This window comes from Lonchura striata, chromosome 3 (genome assembly GCF_046129695.1).
Source record: "Lonchura striata isolate bLonStr1 chromosome 3, bLonStr1.mat, whole genome shotgun sequence".
Lineage (NCBI taxonomy): Eukaryota > Metazoa > Chordata > Aves > Passeriformes > Estrildidae > Lonchura > Lonchura striata.
Genome location: NC_134605.1, coordinates 16,963,953 through 16,983,177, shown reverse-complemented (window position 1 = coordinate 16,983,177; position 19,225 = coordinate 16,963,953). Strand labels below are relative to the sequence as shown.

Genomic DNA, 19,225 nt, shown 5'->3' with positions numbered 1-19,225 from the left:
AGAACAAAATATATTTTCTTGCTATATTTTAAAATATCCTGTAAGAGCAACCTGTATTTTGAGCCTAGCATGTCTGCTCTTTAATTACAGTGTAGTTTTTTTTCCTTACTTGAATACCTTTGTGCACCACAGTAACTTTTTCCATCCTTAATGTCAATACTCTGCACATTTAGAGTGTTATTTTCTTGGCCCATAACAAAGCTTAGCCTGGTACCCAAGTTACATTCTATGCAAGAGGTAACTAATGGCCAAACTGGCTGCATATTTGCTTTTTAGTTATGTGAATCTGACCAGAGTCTCGCTTGCTGTAGTACTGGTTGGGTGCTTCTGGTTCAGCATGTTGATAAAATATTAAGTCTGAAATAAACATTTATTCTTCTGCCTACCTTTTCATCCTCTCTATTGTGTAGAATTTGTTATTTCCAGCTTGACTCAACTGAAAACATGAATATGTTGTTTTAGTTGGAAGCATTTTGGTTGACAGATAGAGCATAAGTGTTTTTCTGTTGGAGAATCCCTTTTCTGCTTATGTTCTGTTGCACAACATAAATGTATGTTTTAAGGCTTGGAAGAATGGTAGAATAATACAAGATCTTGGAGCATGTGAGTCTGTTTTCCTGTGCCATCCCCAGCAGGTCTGATTTTTGTACTTGCCTGAATTCTTACTGATTCCTTAAACTTCATTCTATAATAGAACAGTTTCAGCAGTGGGGCAGCTGATGACAGATGTTTGTAATAGACCTGAAAAAGCCTTCTGAAGTCTTTGTTTAATATGACAGCTTGGGTGCTTTGTCACTGAGTTCTTACGACCTAAATTCAGAGTTCCAAGTATCATAAATATGCCTTGTGGTTTAGCGAGTGTCTTCCTGCTGAATTCAGCATTCAGTGAATTTAGGCTTCTCCAGATGAATTTAGTCAGGCATTGTGGTTTTGTTTGTTTCAATACTTCAGAAAGTTTTTTTTAAAAGAAGTTCTCTTCCCCTCCCTATCAGTGCTCTAAGTAGACCAAATTTCCATAACCATTCTAGTGAGCCTGCATTTGTCAGAGCTCAGAGGAAGAGCTGGTGTGACAGGGCAGTGAGTTTGGCTGCGCAGCCCTGCTCTGGAGGCCGGCAGGGCGCTCTCTGTCTCCTTAAGTGCTGCCTTGGAAGCAACCCACGCTGGGCTGTTTCTCAGGGCAGCTATTGTGCTCTGCCCTTCTTTGCAGTGGAGGAGATTGAACAGATGAACAGCCTGTTCCAGCAAAAGCAGCGCGAGCTGGTGCTGGCCGTGTCCAAAGTGGAGGAGCTCACCAGGCAACTGGAGATGCTGAAGAACGGCCGGATTGATGGTTACCACGACAACCAGTCGGCTGTAGCTGAGCTCGACCGCCTCTACAAGGAGCTGCAGGTAATGGGAGGCCAGCCCCTGACCCTCAGCTCTTCTGGGCTCTAAGTTGGTTGGGCTGTTTCTTACCTTGTTGGAAAGAAATCCTGTTGCTCCTGTTCCTGCCAGGGCTGTGTGGGACAGCCTGCATGCTGAGGATGGAGAGTTAGTTGTACTGGGTTTAAGGTAAAGAGGGAAGGAGCACACATTGTCTGTACCTTTCCTTTCTGCAAAATTTGGAGACTAACCAAAGTTTCCTCTGGAGGGGAAACATGACTTGACTTTTTAGAAGGCTTTTCTCTTTCTGAGGGTTTCCTGTCCTCGATCCTGAAAGTGAATTTGTTTTTATTTTGGTTGTTTTCCCCTCCTCCCCCACTGCTTTGTGAATTTATTCAGTTGAGGAACAAACTGAACCAGGAGCAGAATGCCAAGCTGCAGCAACAGAGGGAGTGTTTGAACAAGCGCAACTTGGAGGTGGCAGTCATGGATAAGCGTGTTAATGAGCTGCGCGAGCGGCTCTGGAAGAAAAAGGCGGCTCTGCAACAGAAAGAGAATGTACCAGTAAGTGTGAGCTATTTCATAACTAAAACATTAATTCTGTGTCTTGTCTGTACAGCCTGAAGTAAAAACTTGCTTGGGGGGAGTGCTGTTGAGATGCTAGACTTGTTGTCTTTATCCATATGTGGTGGAAGTCTTGTATTATTGAAGTCCTTTTCTTGGTACATTAGTGTTAACCTACTTACTCTTTACAGACAAGAAGTCTTATGTTGTCGTGGAAATTTTATTCTTGTTTTTTTTTTTTTTTTGCTATTACTACCTCAGCTTTATAATTCTCAGAGCTGTTTCAAAAAAGCACTTTTTATATTGGAGTATCATTTGCTACTTGTTTTATTCTTTTTTTAAACTCTGTGAATGGATACTGCAGAATAAAATTCTTTGTATTTTCTTCTTTTTTTTTTCCCCCCAAGGTTTCTTCAGATGGGAATTTACCACAGCCAGTGGCTTCTGCTCCAAGCCGAGTGGCTGCTGTAGGTCCTTATATCCAGTCCTCTACTATGCCACGTATTGCTTCCAGACCTGAGCTTTTGGTGAAGCCAGCATTTTCAGATGGGACACAAGCTTTGCAGGTACCTGATGGGCCACTGAAAACACAAACACTGCCCAATATGAGAGCTGGAAACAATTCACAAGCTAAAGCTTCTGCAGGTAATAGCTTACATTTCATATTTTTTGTCCAGATATGTTTTGTTTTCTTACATAACAGCTCTGTTTTGATATTCTTTATTATGCACTGTTTTTGATGCACTTTTTTAAAGCAAAGTGTTGTTTGAGATGCCAGTATTGCTACTTTCCATTTTTTCTGCACCAGTGAATATATATTATAAGCACCGAGGTTCTATGATTCAATGTTAAAAATGAAATAAATCTATCAGTGAGCACTTTGAGTTGTTGTACAGTGTGGACTATAAGGAGGATTTTTCTATAAGGTAATTATTTATTTTAAAGTTCCCCTAAGAACTATCCAGCAGTGTGTTTGAGTTTCTAGAGGCTATTTTAGTACATACCTGGTAACCTGGTGCCTGGATTTAAAAACTGGCAATGCCAGGTTTTCTGATGGTGCATTTTGGAACTGACACATGGAAAGGATTAACCAATGTAACAAATATTACAAAGGAGGTGGCTGCTTGTAGCACAGAAATAGCAGTGAAGTTACTGACTTGCTGAAGAGTGAGGCTTGGCCTCTCCTACTTTCAGAGTTACTGGAGATTTGTTGGCTTCTCTCTGTGGCTTTCTCCTATGAGAAACAGTTCAGTTCAGTAAGAGAAGTCTAAAGAAACTTTTAGAGAGTTTCTAAGAGACTAAATATCTCTTTTGTGCTATCCTGGGAGAAGATTCACTTTTCAACTGGGAGAGAAGAGAAACACTGATCTTCACAAAAGCAAGAAATGGAGACTGGGCTTGCAGAATAGTTCTGTTTATTTTCTATCTCCGTCCCTCCATCTCCAATTCTGGCAGATACTGAAGTAACCTCAAAAGCAGTTGCAAGTGTCACTTGCTGTATTGGAGAATGGAGGATTGTTTCGTTTTATTTGATTTGCTGATCCTAAAACTACTGGAGGGAATTTAAACTTTAGACCATACAACATTTGAATTTTTGCTAGAGGAATGTGTGGTGGTTAGCCATTTGAACTCAAATATCTCTTCTTATTTTTTAGCATTTGGACAAAAGGGCTGCTTTTCTAGAGAGAGTTTTTGGTACTTTGTCAGATGAAATTTTCTGCTGCTGCTTATTATTACTGTTTGAATTTAACATTACTTAGGTTATTTAGAATTTAATAGAGAGAATTTGGTGAAATACTTAATAGGAGATGGCAAGCATTTTCTTAGTGGTTTTTGGGTGTCTACTCCAGTGAATGTAAAGATCATAGATCTTTAATGCAGACCCTATGTGCACATTGAACACTCAGATTAATTTTCTCCTGTTTTGACTATTCCTGGCTGAGCCTGTCTATGCTTTAAAGCATCATGTTTTTCTTTGCGCAATATATCTTTTTTATACTTAACATTGTATCACTTTTAACTTGGCACAGATACTCAAGGGAAGTTTCCTATTAACTGGAAAGAAGCCAATCTAGGGAAGTTTCTTTTTTGATTGCTTTAAGTGCAGATGTGTGCTATGACAGAGTTTTGCTGCTGCTTTTAGTAGTTGTTCTTGAACTTCATTTGCATTCTCTTTAAAACAAACAAATTAAAATCTCTAATGGTAGGTTTTATAGCAGTTAACCTCTATGTGATACTTTTACATTGGCTAGACCTGGCTTTTACAGAAAAAAGAACTATTTGTGATAAGTAGATAAAAGCTACTATTCTAGCTTAATCTGTTCCACTTATTCTCTCCTAGGTTCTGTGATCCCCAATGCAAAACCTTCCCCATCTGCCCCTGACTGGAGTAGTTCAAATACAGATAATCATATTAATCAAGGATCTGCCTTGACTTCAGGAAAAGGAATTGTGACAAGTGAAGGACAAGGTGTGTACTTGTGTGCTTGGCTAATTTTAAAATTTGGAGAATCTAGTCAATGAAACCACTCTTCTAAATGCTTCAGTAAATAATTGAGAATTCATTTGAAAGCACAAAAAAAATATCAAAGAACATTACCATCGCTTTGCTATGGCAAAGGGTTTTTAAGAAGAAAGAAACCAAACCCACAACTTGCATCAGTTGCTGAAGAAGATCCTAGTTCCTTCTTACATGCCCCTGTTGAATTTGCATAATTCAGCATTTGACAGGCCCAGGGGCTCTTAGTGCAGAGATAGGATGGATGCAAAAAGCATCCCCTGCATACACTGTGGTAAATATTGCACGCAGCAGGACTCTCACCCCTACAATTGTGCCATCCCTTTTGAAAGTTGTCTCCTCTCTTTTCAACAACAGCTGAAGGAGAAACTTTTTTACGAGACAGAGAGAAGAAGGTGCGTCCGTTCTCCATGTTTGACTCTGTGGAGCAGTCTGCTGGGCTGGGCACGCTGAGGAAGAACCAGAGCAGCGAGGATCTGCTGCGGGAAGCACAGGTATGCAGGGAGCCCGGGCTGCTGCTTCCCCTCTGCCAGGGCTCACCCATGGCTGCTCTAATGCGGTTGGCAGAAAGCTCTGAAAAGTACTGAGTCGGCTTTTTTTAAAAGACTGCTTCTGAGAAAAAAAGTCTCTTAGGCTTTTAATGGCAATTAGTAACTCCAAATCATTCTCTACAGTCACTGTGGTGGGAATCTTTGGCTGTATTACTTGTACAAGTGTGCATTTTTTTCCCCAAAGACACAAAGAGGCATCTGCATGTTTGTTTTTTTTTTTTTCAAAATCATCTACGTGCTTCTTCATCTTCAGTGTAGCACTGTCCTTCAGATGTAGTAAAACTTCAGATAGCAGTAAAACTTCCCACCCAAATTTTGGCATGAGGGCACAGTTTGATCAGGTAGGGGTGTACTAGCCTACAACTTGTTAAGACAGGTGCTTTGTTAGAGAGCAGCCTCTTGCCAACAGAGGGTCTGATATCTCTAGAGAAATTATTTTGCCCTGCCATTGCTCCTGTTTTAAACATACCTGTTACAGAAGGAATTAAAGAGAATAGGCTCAAAGTATTTAAAAATATCAGCAATGACAAAATGTTTCAAGCGGTTTCTTCTTATTTCCAGTGATGATGTAAACCTTATTATAGAAGTAGTAGACATAAGATACTGTGTCATACTTTGAGGTCTTTGGTCCTTCATAGCAGAACTCCTAAATCATGTTTTACTGTTTTATCTTAATGAATTTTTTTGTCTTTCAGACAACCAATAAAAATGTAACCAAGGTGCCACCACCTGTCCCCACTAAACCAAAACAGATAAACTTGCCTTACTTTGGTCAAGCTAGTCACCTGCAACCTGCTGATACAAAGCTGGATGGAAACCTGCAGAAACTTCCTTTGGCTATTGCAGCTGCGGGGAACAAGCAAAAACCAGTGGCACAGCAGCCTTCTCATCCTCCTCAGCAGATACAGCAAAGAATTTCAGTACCTCTTGCAGGTTCTTCCTCTAGCCAGGATCAAATTCTTCCTTCCTCCAAACAGGAGAGTCCCCCAGCAGCAGCTGTGAGACCTTTTACTCCTCAGCCATCCAAAGAGACTTCACTGCCACCATTTCGAAAGCCTCAGACTGTGGCTGCAAGTTCCATTTACAGCATGTACACCCAGCAGCAGACTCCTGGGAAGAACTTCCAGCAGGCAGTGCAGAGTGCTTTGACAAGGGCACAGACCAGAGGACCACACTTCCCGAGTGGTAAGCATGTGGCTCTCTCCCTCTCTTTTGTCTGATAAACCTCAGATAAATGTTCTCTCCACCTGGTCTGTGGGTTTGAAACTGTTCTTTAGGGAAGTTAAGTGGGTGAGAGCAGCTGTAGGAATCTTGGGTGGATCTTCCATGCTGTGTAAGAGTGTTAACAGGAAGTACAGAACTTGTGTCTTGGGTTTGCAAGATAACTAATGGTAGATCTGGTTACCAGATTAGTTCTGTTCGGTTTTTTGTATTCTGCTTCTTTGCCCTACACAAAAAATACACAACCTGGTTCACCTTTCTTTGTTGTCGTTCTCTTGTTGATCAAATACTCAATTTGTTTCCCCTCAACCCCTCTCTGAACTGCTCCACAGTGTATGGCAAGCCCGTGATGGCAGGAGCCGGGGTACAGAATCAGCTGCCGCAGACTGAAAACATCTACTCCAACCTCCAGGGCAAGCCGGGCAGTCCAGAGCCCGAGATGGAAACAGCAGCCTCTGCTCATGAGAACCACGAACCAGAGCGGATTCCCCGTCCCCTGAGCCCCACCAAGCTGCTGCCTTTCCTGTCCAACCCCTACCGCAACCAGAGCGACGCGGACCTGGAGGCGCTGCGGAAGAAGCTGTCCAACGCGCCCCGGCCGCTGAAGAAACGCAGCTCCATTACTGAGCCAGAGGGGCCCAATGGCCCCAACATTCAGAAGCTGCTGTATCAGAGAACCACTCTGGCTGCAATGGAGACTATCTCAGCTCCCTCGCATCCCTCCAAACAGACAGCATCAGCTGCCAGTCCCGAAAGCCCAGTGGAAATCCCAAATCCTTATCTAAGCACAGAATCAGAAAAAGAAACTGCTGCTTCCATGCCAGAAGCAGCTATTGCTGAGGAGACAGAAAGCACAGCAGCAGAGCAGAGTGAAGCTGCTCTTCCCCCTGTGCCTTTGGACCCTGTACCTGAAGCTGTGTCAGACAGTGATGAACTCACACAGCCCAAACCAGAAGAGCCAAACCTAGAAGCTCCACTGCCACTGGAGGTGTACATGGAAGAATATCCTCCATACCCACCACCTCCCTACCCTTCAGGGGAACCTGAGAGTTTGGGAGAGGATTCATTCAATATGAGGCCTCCTGAAGTTACTGGACAGTTTTCCTTGCCTCCTGTAAGTAATGGCTTACAACTGGGGTGCCCTGTCAATAAACCCTCTCGCGTGCTGCCATAAACCCTGTGCATTGTGCTGTAGAGCTCAGGCAGATGTGGGAGAACAGTCACACAGTCTACAACAGTCTCAACAAAGTCTCTGTTGGTATCTGTTCTATTTGTGTGATGCTCTTATCTCCAGACTACATGACAGTAATGAAATGTCTCTCTTGTCCCTAGAATTAATGACATAATGGAAAGTTTTAAATGGAATACACAAATAGTAAAACTCTACAAAGCTGTAAAGAATTCTTCCTTATAGAAGTCTGCCTACACCCAGATTTTACTTCCTTTTTAAGAAACATTAAAGCTGATTTTTTTTTTCTTGAGGTACAGATAGAGATTTCACAAGCATTTCCCACTATTGCTAGCATGAGCTGGGGACTAATTTTCTTAATCCTGGATTGCATTTGTTTATCTGAAAGTGACTTTCTTGAAAAATATGTAGGAATAGACTTCTTTAGTTTCTGTCTAAAAAACTCATTTGTAGATATCAGCTGTTTGTACGTCTACTGAATGTTTCCTGAATTTCTTTGAAATCTGATTTACCCTCAGTCTCTTCTCAAGTTGCCTTGAAATGGAGTCACTTGGGACTGGGAGGGGGCAACATTTTTACTAGTTTATTTTGCAAATTTGTATCTATGTGAGGTATGATGTTACCTCACTGTTGCAGAACAAAAATGCTTACTGTTTTTGGTTTGTCAAAGATTTTCTTTAAAAACCTATAAAAGAGAGTTTTGATAACAGTTTTCATGACCTGATACATGTGAGTGGTTTTTTCCTCTATCACTTCAGTGCAGACAAGTTACAATGTTAGATGTGCTTTTTAACCTTGTAATTTGTGCATGGAGTAGACATTTCATGTGTTCATGGTTTAAAGAATTTGTTCTTGCTCCCTTTTACAAGGAAACTTGAGTGGTAGGATTTCCTGAATTGTGAGAACTTATTTCTGCTTGGTTTAGTAGTAATTCTGCAATGATGAGAAGAAACCAGCCCAACTTCTTGATTTCATATTTAAATCTGTGGGTTGTTCTGCCAGGTTCACTCTTGGAAAAGCCTCTACTTTTGGTATTACATACAAATCTACAGGCAGAAGAGCATTTTACAAGAATCTCTGCTTAAATACCTTATCTCCACATGCCTGCTCTTGCAGAATATGAGTCAGTTCTAGTCATCTTTGCCTGGACATCTGTCAGAAATTTACATTCCCTCATGAATAGTGTTATTGCTGCTGCCCAGGCAGCTGGGCGAGCGCTGAGCTAATGCAAGCTTGTTCCCTAAAGGAAAGGATACAAACTCAGCTATAGAAATACTTGGTTTCCAGTATCAATGGGAGCATCTAAAGCAATTCTGCACTTGGTTCTGTATTTTCCCAAAACCATTTTCCATCACTGTTTGCTCCTGCTAACCTCTGGTATACTTACAAAAATGTTAGGAACTTTAAATCAGCATTTAAAGTAGTGTACTCTGGGGAGGGTGCTGCTTGATTTGTTGAACAGCTATGAGAGTTAATGGTAAAATTTTCCAAACAGCAAGAAAATATTGCATCTTTTCCTGATCTTTGGTAGCTTCACTACTTTGTTGATGTTTGATCAAGGTGACTTCTGTATAAGAGTTCAATAATGACCTGCTCCAGAGATAAAGGCAGAGATCTTTCATAACATCCTTAACCTGATATATTCATAATGTGTTTGGGGATTGGTAAAAAATACTATAAATAGCCTATTAAACACTTTCCTAGTTGATCATTTCAGCTGCCATTCCCAAATAAGCAGCTTTGTATTCATCATCTTTCCAGGAAAAAAGTGTCTGTAACTTGTGTTACCTTTTCACAGGGGAAGAGGACGAACTTGCGTAAGACCGGCTCTGAAAGGATTGGCCATGGAATGAGAGTGAAATTCAATCCCTTGGCATTGCTTCTGGATTCATCTTTGGAGGGGGAGTTTGACCTTGTGCAGAGAATAATTTATGAGGTACAAATGCTAATTTGTAAGACAAGGAATTCCAATCCTGGTTGAAACTGGGAAGTCATAGCTTTCCTGGACTAGTGCAGAACCTAGATCTGTGCTTGAGGAGATTAAATCTGGTGTGGCAAATGACACCACAAGCATCACAGGTTCTAAGTGATCATATTTGGAAGCTGATTTTAAGTATATTAAATCCACAGTGGATATTTAGCTTCAAGATTAAATTTGCAGGACAACTTTTTCTCATTTTTGATGTAGTGTTTCATTCCCTGTCTGGCATGATATCAGATAATTTGATTTGGTAAGTAAAATTCATGTGAATTTTGCTCACAGTTAAATAAACATATATCAGAAATTTATTGAAAGTACTTTTAGTAAGTTATCAAGATCCTGTTTCTTTGAACCACACTGTTACAGGGAGACTGCAAACTTAAATATGAGTCTTGCTGCAAAATTGGTAGTGGTTGTAGCCTTCTTGCTCATGTCCTTCCTAGAAATGCATCACAAATTCATACTTAAGAATAATAAAATGGGTATTTGTATGAGAAGAGGTGTTTATTCCAGAGAGTTTCACATGAATGTGATTGCTCCTTTCTGGCTGGCCAGGTGGAAGATCCTAGCATGCCCAATGATGAAGGAATTACTGCTCTGCACAACGCTGTGTGTGCTGGGCACACGGAAATTGTGAAGTTCCTGGTGCAGTTTGGGGTGAACGTGAACGCTGCAGACAGTGATGGATGGTAAGGGTTTCATTAAGTGGCTTCTTATGGATGTTCTCCACAAGAGTCAGGACTTGGGAGCTGCTGCAGGTCCCTCAGAGTATGCCTTGCTTTTCTCCTGTGGAGCTGGTAGTGAGTTTTCTTTCCAAAGCAGAGCAACAGCAGTTCTCCGTGGGGCATCATATGGGACTGTGCAGATGGAAAAATAGGGAAATTAAAGCAGTATTCCCTCTATTAGAAAAACTTTGTAGGAGTGGACACAGTTGTCAGGAAATTTCTCTGTTTCTTTGAGATATTGAAGAGCAGCTTATAATGAGCCTTATGCTGAAATTCCCAATATCCTCTGTGAGATAACCTATAACGTACCTGTGCTCTGGGCAGTATCTAGCCCTGCAGACTCTCCCCAGTCCAACAATCAGCCAACTTGAAACCAAAATAAAGTGGAAAACCGTAACCTTCAAACAAGGCTTGCAGCTGATAATGTGTTACAAATTCTTTTTACAAATTACTAGGGAGATTATTTATGGGAGGCTGGTGCAGGGGGTAGTGATTTTACTGTTATTTCTGCCTATAACAGAAGTGCTTGAGGCCTAAAACTGAATTAAGATGGTTGTGCTCCCTCAACCTGAGGGGTTATCACAATTATTTGTGCTTGTCACAAAGTCAGATCTTGAAGTAATTATCTAGATTGTAAGAAGCATGATGTCAGGAAGATTTCTGAGTAGGTTTTCAATATTGATAAATTGTTGAATTTTTAGTGCCTTAATGAATGTTCCTAAAATGTTAATAGATTACAGAAAGGTAGAATAGCTGGAGATCTGTATGGAAACTTAGCTTTAGGGCTTAAGGAGCTCTCAGTAGCTCCTGTTACCTATGAAAAGCAATTGCTCTTGATATGCTGGGTGAGGTGCTGTGCTGGGCAGCGCTCTGCAGGGCAGGGGTGATTGCTCAGGTCCTGCAGGCATGGACACAGTTTGCTGCCAGGGCTCTGTGAGCACTCTGTGAGCAGTGGGAGTGAATTGCCATCCTGCTTGCCTTGTAGGACCCCTCTGCACTGTGCAGCATCCTGCAACAACGTGCAGGTGTGCAAGTTCCTGGTGGAGTCGGGGGCTGCAGTCTTTGCCATGACCTACAGCGACATGCAGACGGCTGCGGACAAGTGCGAGGAGATGGAGGAGGGCTACACACAGTGCTCCCAGTTCCTGTATGGTGAGTGCCATCCTGGAGCACACCAGGGGCTCCCCTGCCACCTCTCACTTCATTTGTGCATGAGGAGGGCTGAGTTGCACACTCAGGTTCCTCTTGGAAAGAGAGAGGTTTTCAGCAGCTTCCTGTCACAGAATGAGTTCCATGGAGGAGTTCCATGAACTTTGTAATACTCATCCTGTGGAGGGACATCTGAGTAACAAAAGGTTTCTTTATATTAAAAGCTTTGACTGAAGCATGTACATTGACAGATATGCCAGTTAGGTGAGTCTTGCCACATGAGAACTATTTTTACATGAAAACAAAAGTGGTATGGATATGTCAGTAGGCAGTTCGTAGCTGTTACCTGTTGTCTCGAAATGAGTATTTCCTAATGTGCACTTTAGAACCAGAAAAGATATTGTCAAGTTCCTGCCTCGATGGATGTTAGTAAGCACTGAATTTGACTTTACCTTCCTCACTTTTTTCTTCACTTGCATTTAAAAAGAAATCCCATATTAGGTTTTGATTTTATTCAAATAGTAAGGCTACAGAGATATACTCTCTTTGAATGGAGAAAATGAATTCCCCCTAGGGTGTGATGAGTATTAGTCAGTGAGGTTTTACATTACTGTATGTTTTGTGTTTAATGAGGGTTTAAATTACTTTTCTCTGTTTTGTATGTAGCTCATGTCCCCTAGGCACACACCAGCTGGTGTGTCATCTCTCTGCAAGAGGTTAGAGTAACAGCAATGTAACACAGCAGAAAAAGCTGTAAAACTGCCTTTCTGCTTTTGTGGGACAGGCGAGAGCCGAGTTTCTCTAAGCTGCTCCTAAGCCAAGAGATTTCAAAACAGTCTGTCCAGCTGTCCTCCCTAAGCTTGAAAACTGTGTCTTTGGTGCCAAATATATAGTTTTCTCTGTAAAGGGAGGAAGCCTTTTTAACTGGCATCAAAATTTGTAGACTAAGCAAAATTCAATTTGGTTTTGTATCCAGACTCGGAGGGAGGTCATCAACACCAATTACCCAAGGAAGATTGCAGGATTAGATGAAAAAATAATACTTGTTTATATTTTAAATATAAATATATTAAATATAAATATTTTAAACTGGTTTTATTAAGAGATGGTATATGTTGAACAGCTCTTGAAGGATTTCTTTCAGGAATTGATCTAATTCTTAAATTCAGGTAAACTGCCCATGAGATCCTGTGGAAAGTTCTGTGTTCTCATATATACCATGAAGAAATCCATTCTTTTTGTTTGTGGGTTTTTTTATGGCCTGCCATCTGGTGTTTTCATTTGATGCTCTGTTTTCTGTTGAGTTTGGGATCTTCTTGTGTTATGAGGCACTTGTTGATGGGTCCTGAAAGAACTATGAGGCTTTGGCCTATTGCCAGTTTTTCCAGATTGAAACCACTGAAACTATCTCTTAATGGTATTGGCTGTTCAGCTACCAAAGTTCCTTATTGTTCCATCAGAAATTAGTCCTATTGCTAAGACTGGTTCTGCTTGCCTGTAGTTACTGTAAGAAATTATTCCCTGTCTAAAACTGCTTCTGTAAAAGAAGTTTGGGAATATGTATCTGTTTCCAGAACTACACTAAAACCTGGCCCTCTAAAGTCGTTATTAAGCTAATAAACCCTGGTGTAATTAATTGATTCACCTAATCTTTTTTCTTGCAAATTATGTCTAATGTCAAGTAAGAGGTACAGGTAAATAAACCAGTCATCCTTTAGCATTGATTAAATGACAGGTCTGATGCTGCTTAAGTATGGAAATTTTCACTTTCTTAAATGTAATGCCTGTGCTGTCTCTGTTTGCCCACTGCCCTGGTGTGACTACAAACACCCCTTTAGGACACCACATGCATTGTGTGAATCTTCATCTGCTTTGATGCACAGCTTTGGCCAAACCTCTGATTATACCAAATGCAAAGCAGGGGAAGAGTTTCTCTGAGCAGAGCTTATAATGCACTGGAAGTAATTTAATGTTATGTGCTGAGCTGGTGTGCAGAAGTGAAGAATTTGAGAGATGCTTCCTTTAGCAGATGTAGGTGGTAATGGGCACATGATGAAATGAGAAAGGACAAGTTTTGTGATACAGTGTGCAGTGTACTCTCTGATCCTGAAAATACCAAAACAAACAAACAAAAAAAACAACACAAAACCCACAGTAGAATTCAGTATTTTAAAATAATTACCTAAGAGAAAATCAACTGGTGTACAAACTAAGATACCTTTTCCAGTCTTGTGCTTAGAGGCTGAGGAGATGGTACAGAAAGAAGAGTATAATCTCTGGCTACAGCTGTAAAATGAGCAAGTTCTGAAGAACCCTACAGGGTGCATGTGTGTTCTCCAAAACACCTTGGTCCAGAAATAATTTAACAGAATTGTGTTTCTGAAGGCAGTGTTTAAAACAAGAAAAAAAAAAAAATTGTGTTAGAAATGAACAACTGCTGAGATAACCAAAAGCAGCTGCAGAGTAGCAGGCAAATCTCTCAGGTACAGGGCTGAGATGCAACTTGCTTTAAAGTTCTGAAATAAAATTTCCCAGGTGGCAAATGACACCACAAGAATCAGAATGACAGTGGGGGTCAACCCAAGCAGGTATTGCTATCTCCCTCTGAGAGAAAGAGATTACTATTGCACTAAGAGTACGGAAAGTGTTTCTTGCTCATCACTTAGGTCTAGAAAACATGGACACAAAAATATAACCTTTTATCAGTCAGTGCTGCTCTCCCCATTTGCCTTGTGTTTTTTGAGCATGTTGAAGGAATCTGTCTGCTGTAAGTAACTTTATAAAGCCACTTCTTCCAGGGCCAGCTCTGAGTAGGCAATATGGTGCCAAGTAGGTAGGAATTTTGGGTGTTTTTCCCTGAACTGTCTTCCAGTAAGAACAAAGGAGTTTTCCCTCCTGTTGTCCTTTTTATTGATATATTTCTTCTCAGTGTTGAGCTGCTGTGTGTTTGCAATGTTGCAGGAGTGCAGGAGAAGATGGGGATCATGAACAAAGGAGTGATTTATGGGCTGTGGGATTACGAGGCTCAGAACGATGACGAGCTGTCCATGAAGGAAGGAGACTGCATGACAATCCTGCGCCGCGAGGACGAGGAGGAGATCGAGTGGTGGTGGGCACGGCTCAACGACAAGGAGGGCTACGTGCCCCGAAACCTGCTAGGGGTGAGTCCTGCCTGCTCCCAGAGCCAAAAAAACCCCACGCCAGGATGTGGAGTGTACACAGCATTGTGTTCTCCTTGGATCTCTTGCATCGAGGTGCAGCTTTAAGAGTCAATAGAGATGACATTCTCCATCTCTATTTAGGGAGTTGAATACCTTGGCAGAGTGAGTTAACACCCTCTGTTTAAGGTATTTAACACAGATTAATGGGTGCCCAAAAGAACAACATGTATCACCACCCTGCTATACACAGCATGCCCTGGTACCAGCCTTGTCTCACCATCTTAGAGGAAAAAAACCTCTTTTATCCATGTGTGAATAAGATTTTCTTGAGCGTGTTCTCAGGCACATGGGGTGATTTTAGGGCTATCCTGTGTAGGGCTAGGAGCTGGACTCCGTGATTCCTTGGAGGGGGTCCCTTCCAACTCGGGATATTCTGTGATTTTTTGAGAATTTTCCCTGTTTCAAAAAAGTGACGTACTAGCACAAAGGGCCTTCAGAACTGAAACTTGCATGAAGAGTGAGTCATGAGTCCTTTGCTGTGTACAGAGGGCACTTTTTGATCCAAGGAGATAAACACTGCAAAAATCAAGGTTATCTTTTTTTCTAGTGTTGGAAAAAAGATTACATTGCTCAGTAAAGGCAGATCTTTGTTTTCTCCTCTGCTTTTTAAGTAACCTTTAACCATATGTCTGGGGCCTTATATGAATAGCCTCTCCTTCTCTCATCACCTTTTGTATTGCTTTTTATTAAAAACAGTGTACAAATAAGATACTTTCAGTTATGTCCCTGTATTTCTCCTGGTAGCTGAGTTGCTAGAAAACAATGGCAGATGGGCACATACATAAAAATTCCATTAAGCTTTTTACTGCAATTCTAGTTTCTGGAGATAAGAGATTCTCCAAGATTAACCACTGTGAATTTTAGCTGATTGATGTATGATGCTTGAAAGAGACTGAGCCTCCTTCCTCATGCAGATAATCCTTACTCTTAAACTGGTTGGATTTTGCAGAGTGACTCTGTCTAATGCAAAATCAATTTTCATGTCCATGTCTGTATCATTTCCAGGTCAGGCCTACACACCATGCACTGTAGAATACTGCCTAACATACTACTCCTGCTCAGTTTTTTCCCCTCTTCAAAGTAAACATTTCTAAATTGAGAGCAGCCATCATCCCTGAACAGTAAGGTTAAAATAGCAGCTTTTTGATTTTTGCCTGCCCTGTGGTGAATTGTGCATGTAGTGCTTGTTCATAAGCTTCCGCTTTGAGCCTGAGCACAGGTGTGTAAGAACACAAGGAACATCTGTGCTTCCATGAAAAAAAAAAAAGTACAAGGCAGCACAGTTTAAAACTGGGGATCAAAACTTACTTTTGTATGCACAACAGAATCTTTGGGGAAAACTACACAGTATTAATTAGCTGAGACACTCCTGTGTCTGTTCAGTTGTTCTAGTGCTGCCACTGAAATATGCTGCGATGATTCTGCAAAGTAATTACTGGCCTTTTAGTATAACAGCTGAATTCTAATCTGTGATGTTCACCAAAGAGGAAAGCATTTGGTAGATTAATATATTCTTATTTCATAGTTGCTTTATCCTTTTGCAGCCAGGTGTTCTGAATAAAAACAAGGATTAAACTACCAGTATCAGTGCTTCAGCCTTCATAGTGACTCCCCAGCTCCCTAAGCTAGTAAGGTAATGCTGTCAAAGGGAGTCTTTTGAACACTGTCAGGTGCTATGATTCTGGAACTGACTGACTTCTTCTGTAAGAGTGGTGAAATCACAGCAGGCTGAGACAGACTTGTGGTGAAGTCATTGGCCTTGTCTTAGTCACTGAGAAAAGAAGGAAGCCAGAGTCTGGTTAAAGAGAGAAGGGGGCAGCTTTGAGGAGAGCTTTAAGCTGTGATGCAGACATGCATTGCCATTTAGAGCACGAGGATTCATTTTTCCTAACTGGATGAAGTGTCGCCTCCTATTTTCATGTGCCAGTGGCCATGGTTTTCAGAACAGCAGCTGTTCCTTAAGCCCTTCCAAGTGGGAGCCAACAGCTTCCCAGGCATCTTGTCACTGCTGTGTGCTGTCCCAAGCTGTGTCCTGTCAGTTGTCCCCTGTACTTGTGTGTGTGTGGCCAAGTTTTCCCAGTTTTTACAAAGATGGGGTAACAGAGAGGTGTTTTAAAACATTTTATTCCATTATCAGTCTTGATGAATAGTGAGACACAAGAGATGTAAAACTCAACATCACTCCATCAGAAGCCAACCTATTTCCTGGTTACAATACCTTATAAATGTTTTTCAGCCTATTAGCTTTGGCCACACACTGCTGCTATTACTTCTAACACCATCCACCTCTATTTTTCCCCCACGTAGTCCTGCTGCAATGCATCTTTCACAGTTCTAATTCTCTAAAGTATCTAGTCTTTTTGCAAAGCCATATTTTGAAACTAGAAATTTGTTTCTAGTTCAATCTAGTTCTGAAATTAACACACCTTATCTCAATGTTTGCATACAGATGTAAAAGACTGTGACCTTTCTATCAAATTTTAAGAATTCTTTACAAATTAATTTCCCGCAGACAGGCTGTGTGAGCAGCACGTGGCCCAGGGGCCACAGCCTGGCAGGGACCAATTTCCTGCTGGGCAGGTCACTCGTGGAACTGGCCACCCACCCTCCACTCTCTAAAACAAAGTTCCTCCACGTCCATGGTCCTTCTGCAGACAGATGTCTCCAGCTTGCCCCAAGCTTTACTGCCATAAAAGCTGATAGCTGAGAGAAAGCAAACCAGACTTCGCCTCTCTGGTCCCATTTATAAATCAGGGAACAATCCCACAGTTCACTGAACACAGAAGTCTCTTGACTTACAAAGCCACGTGCTTTTCCTGGCCCATCCATCAGGGTAGAGCTGAAAGTACTCAATTGTGTGCTGTTCAATACCTTCCTTTTGTACTGACATGGTTGGTATTTTTTTAAGGTTGCCTAAGACTGCTAAACTCATATTTGTCAGTGCCCTGAGTGTTTTTTATAAGCATGCTTTTTAATACTATGAATTACATTAGAATTGTAGCACCAAAGAGAGGGGGGATTTGTTCCTTTATTTTTTCTTTTAAAAAAAGTAACCTTTTGCAATACTAAAATTTTAAACCTCATTTCTGTTTTACCCTCAGCTGTATCCAAGGATTAAACCTAGACAAAGAAGCTTGGCATGAAGTAGTACAGAAGCCAGATTCTTGAAGTACTAATCATGGATAACTTACAGCAAAAAAAAGTCCATTTTGCGTTGGTTCCAATATCATGAGACTTATTTCAATGACAATGTCATTTGAAAGCTATGAAAAATGTGCTTTGAAAACAAATGAAGGATTGATGCATTAGCAAATGGATGAGGGCATTGTACAAGATGAAATAATGCTTACAAGCAAATGAAATTCTGCTGCCTTTGGTCGAATCAAGCCATTATGTTCAAGTACCCACCCAGCTGTCTTCAAACATGGCAGAAGAGAGTTTCACTTATTTTCTGCATTAAATACAAGGACCTTTTGAATTTGCCATTGAAGGAATCATCATGAAACAGACAACTTGGCTTTGTCCAAATTTATCCCGAGGCTTTTTCCAAATGGGAGAAATTGAAGTATGTGCACAGCACCCAACTACTTATTGCTGGAAGCGGAATGTTTGTTAAAAAAAGCTAAAAAACCTGAAGTGCATCTGAAGAGTGGCAACCACATGACCAATCCATTAAGCAATAACTTTTAAAAAAGCTGTAGCATCTTAGAAATTCTATGTATTCAAAATATCATGTGCTGTAACAGAAATGTAGTTTTAGATTCCTCTTTTTACAAAGAGCCTCATGTATTTATTGTATTTTGTACTTTGAAGACTAAGTGTAGAAACTTTCTGTAGTCCTTGACAATGTACTTGTTTTTACTCTACTTGTTTACTCCACCATTAAACTTTTGTCTCCTCTTAAGCTTTAACTCTATTTTAATTGTGATTTTTATTAGAAATGTTGCCAGTAAGACACACTGTTGTTCTACATTACCATAACTTTCAGCTACTTTCTGTATTAAACTGAGCCACTCCTCCCCCATCCATTCAAGATAGTTTTTCTGCATTCAAAATTGAGCTGGATCTGTTAGTGACACATTGTTAACTTTAAAAGCTAAGGGACATACTTGCAGAAAAAACTCAACTTGGTGTAAGTATTTTCCAAATAAAGCCTTTCCTATAGAGCTATCATTTTTATCTCTCCATTTGGCAATAATTTGATATTGAACAGTATTTAATAGAGGAGCAAATAATTCCTTAAGGGTATTTAGAAAATGCCTCACGCTGCAGGCTCATGTTTTCCTACTAGGTAAGTCCTACTGCTCTCTGAAAAGGTGCTCATAAGGAAGAAATTGTTTGTGAGGAGGACACAATTCCTCAGGTGGGGAAACTAAAGGCAGCAGCAGTTGGCTCATAGTCACAGCCTCTGTTTTCAACAGGCTGGGTGTGGGGAATATAGTATCAACCTCTAAGGAAAAAAAATGCCTATCTTCAGCAGAAATAACAGTCTGGCAAACTTTATTTCTGCTTTTTTTTTTTTTTTTAATCTAAATGCTTTTTTTGTATTTCAAATGAAGATAAATAAGATACAGGAACTCAAGATTCCACCTCAGCATGGGCTTTCTCTTGGAAGAATCTTGTTACCAGCAGCCTTCAGCTCCAGGCACATCAATGCTCACTTTGGTCAAAGATGTACTTGCTTAAAAAAATTCTTTAAAGAATATTTAACTAGGATATGCTGGGTCTTGGAACCCCTATCTCT

At 40.8% G+C, this 19,225-nt stretch overlaps 1 protein-coding gene across 4 annotated transcripts in view; it reads left to right on the top strand.

Annotated features, from left to right (window-relative positions):
- The window catches only part of TP53BP2 (tumor protein p53 binding protein 2), a 51,407-nt gene extending 32,760 nt beyond the window's left edge, over positions 1-18,647 (top strand). For 3 of the 4 annotated variants that reach the window (XM_021544311.3, XM_021544312.3, XM_021544314.3), the window contains 12 exons: positions 1,208-1,389; positions 1,762-1,926; positions 2,334-2,571; positions 4,268-4,396; positions 4,802-4,938; positions 5,691-6,180; positions 6,549-7,330; positions 9,204-9,341; positions 9,942-10,075; positions 11,097-11,263; positions 14,222-14,421; positions 17,583-18,647. In XM_021544311.3, the coding sequence (XP_021399986.2) occupies positions 1,208-1,389; positions 1,762-1,926; positions 2,334-2,571; positions 4,268-4,396; positions 4,802-4,938; positions 5,691-6,180; positions 6,549-7,330; positions 9,204-9,341; positions 9,942-10,075; positions 11,097-11,263; positions 14,222-14,421; positions 17,583-17,624 (2,804 nt within the window). In that variant the 3' untranslated portion in view covers positions 17,625-18,647. The remainder of the gene's footprint in view (positions 1-1,207; positions 1,390-1,761; positions 1,927-2,333; positions 2,572-4,267; positions 4,397-4,801; positions 4,939-5,690; positions 6,181-6,548; positions 7,331-9,203; positions 9,342-9,941; positions 10,076-11,096; positions 11,264-14,221; positions 14,422-17,582) is intronic. The other variant, XM_021544313.3, reaches the window with a different exon arrangement.
- The last annotated feature ends 578 nt before the right edge of the window (positions 18,648-19,225 follow it).